The 1,075-nt window shown below is 52.4% G+C and overlaps 1 protein-coding gene across 1 annotated transcript in view; it reads left to right on the top strand.

Moving 5' to 3' along the window:
- The first annotated feature begins 894 nt into the window (after positions 1-894).
- Positions 895-1,075, top strand: part of RPL13A (ribosomal protein L13a) — a 5,651-nt gene continuing 5,470 nt past the window's right edge. The window contains exon 1 of the mRNA XM_032441961.1: positions 895-1,033. Within this exon, the coding sequence (XP_032297852.1) occupies positions 920-1,033 (114 nt within the window). The 5' untranslated portion in view covers positions 895-919. The remainder of the gene's footprint in view (positions 1,034-1,075) is intronic.

Here is a 1,075-nt window from a genome sequence, read left to right as displayed (position 1 = left end):
GGGTTTTGGGGGCCCTTGAAACTGGCATCTTTGGGGTTTGGGGGGGCTGGAAACTGACATTTTTAGGGTTTTGGGGGTCCTTGAAACTGACATCTTTGGGGTTGGGGGGGCTGGAAACTGACATGTTTAGGGTTGGGGGGCATCCCTTAAAACTGATGTGTTTGGGGTACCTTGAAACTGACATCTTTGGGTTTTTGGGGGGACTGGAAACTGACATCTTTGGGGTTTGGGGGTCCTGGAAACCGACATGTTTGAGGTTTTGGGCCCTTGAAACCGACAAGTTTGGGGTTACGTCGACCTTAAAACCGACATCTTTGGGTTTTGGGGGCCATGAAACCGACATGTTTGGGGTTGGGGGGACTGGAAACTGCCATCTTTGAGGTTAAGGGAGCCTTGAAACCAATATGTATGAGGTTGGGGGGCCTTGAAACCGACATCTTTGGGGTTTGGGGGTCCTGGAAACTGACAAGTTTGGGGTTTGGGGTCTTGAAACCGACATGTATGAGGTTGGGGGGCCTTGAAACCGACATCTCTTGAGTTTTGGGGCCTTAAAACCGCCAAATTTGGGGTTTTGGGGCCTCGAAACCGCCAAATTTGGGGTTTTAATGGCACTTGAAACTGACATCTTTGGGGTTTGGGGGTCCTGGAAACTGACAAGTTTGGGGTTTTGGGGCCTTGAAACCGACGTGTATGAGGTTGGGGGGCCTTGAAACCGACATCTTTGGGGTTTTGGGGCCTTGAAACCGACATGTTTGGGTTTTTGGGGCCTTGAAACCGCCATCTTTTGAGTTTTGGGGCCTCGAAACCGCCAAATTTGGTGTTTTGGGGCCTCGAAACCGCCATGTTTGGGGTTGGGGGGGCTTAAGGGTTGGGGGGTGTTTATGGGGGGGGTCTCCCATTGAAGCCCCCCCCCCTAATTATGGCAGTGAAGTTCCTGGCCTTCCTACGTAAGCGGATGAACACCAACCCGTCCCGAGGACCCTTCCACTTCAGGGCACCCAGCCGCATCTTCTGGCGCACCGTTAGAGGTGGGGGGGGGTTAATTAATTAATTGAAGGGGGTTAATTAATGGGGG

This window comes from Coturnix japonica, unplaced genomic scaffold (assembly GCF_001577835.2).
Source record: "Coturnix japonica isolate 7356 unplaced genomic scaffold, Coturnix japonica 2.1 chrUnrandom1023, whole genome shotgun sequence".
Taxonomy (NCBI): Eukaryota; Metazoa; Chordata; class Aves; order Galliformes; family Phasianidae; genus Coturnix; species Coturnix japonica.
The sequence above is the reverse complement of the archived record's forward strand: the minus strand, read 5'-3'. Positions and strand labels throughout refer to the sequence as shown.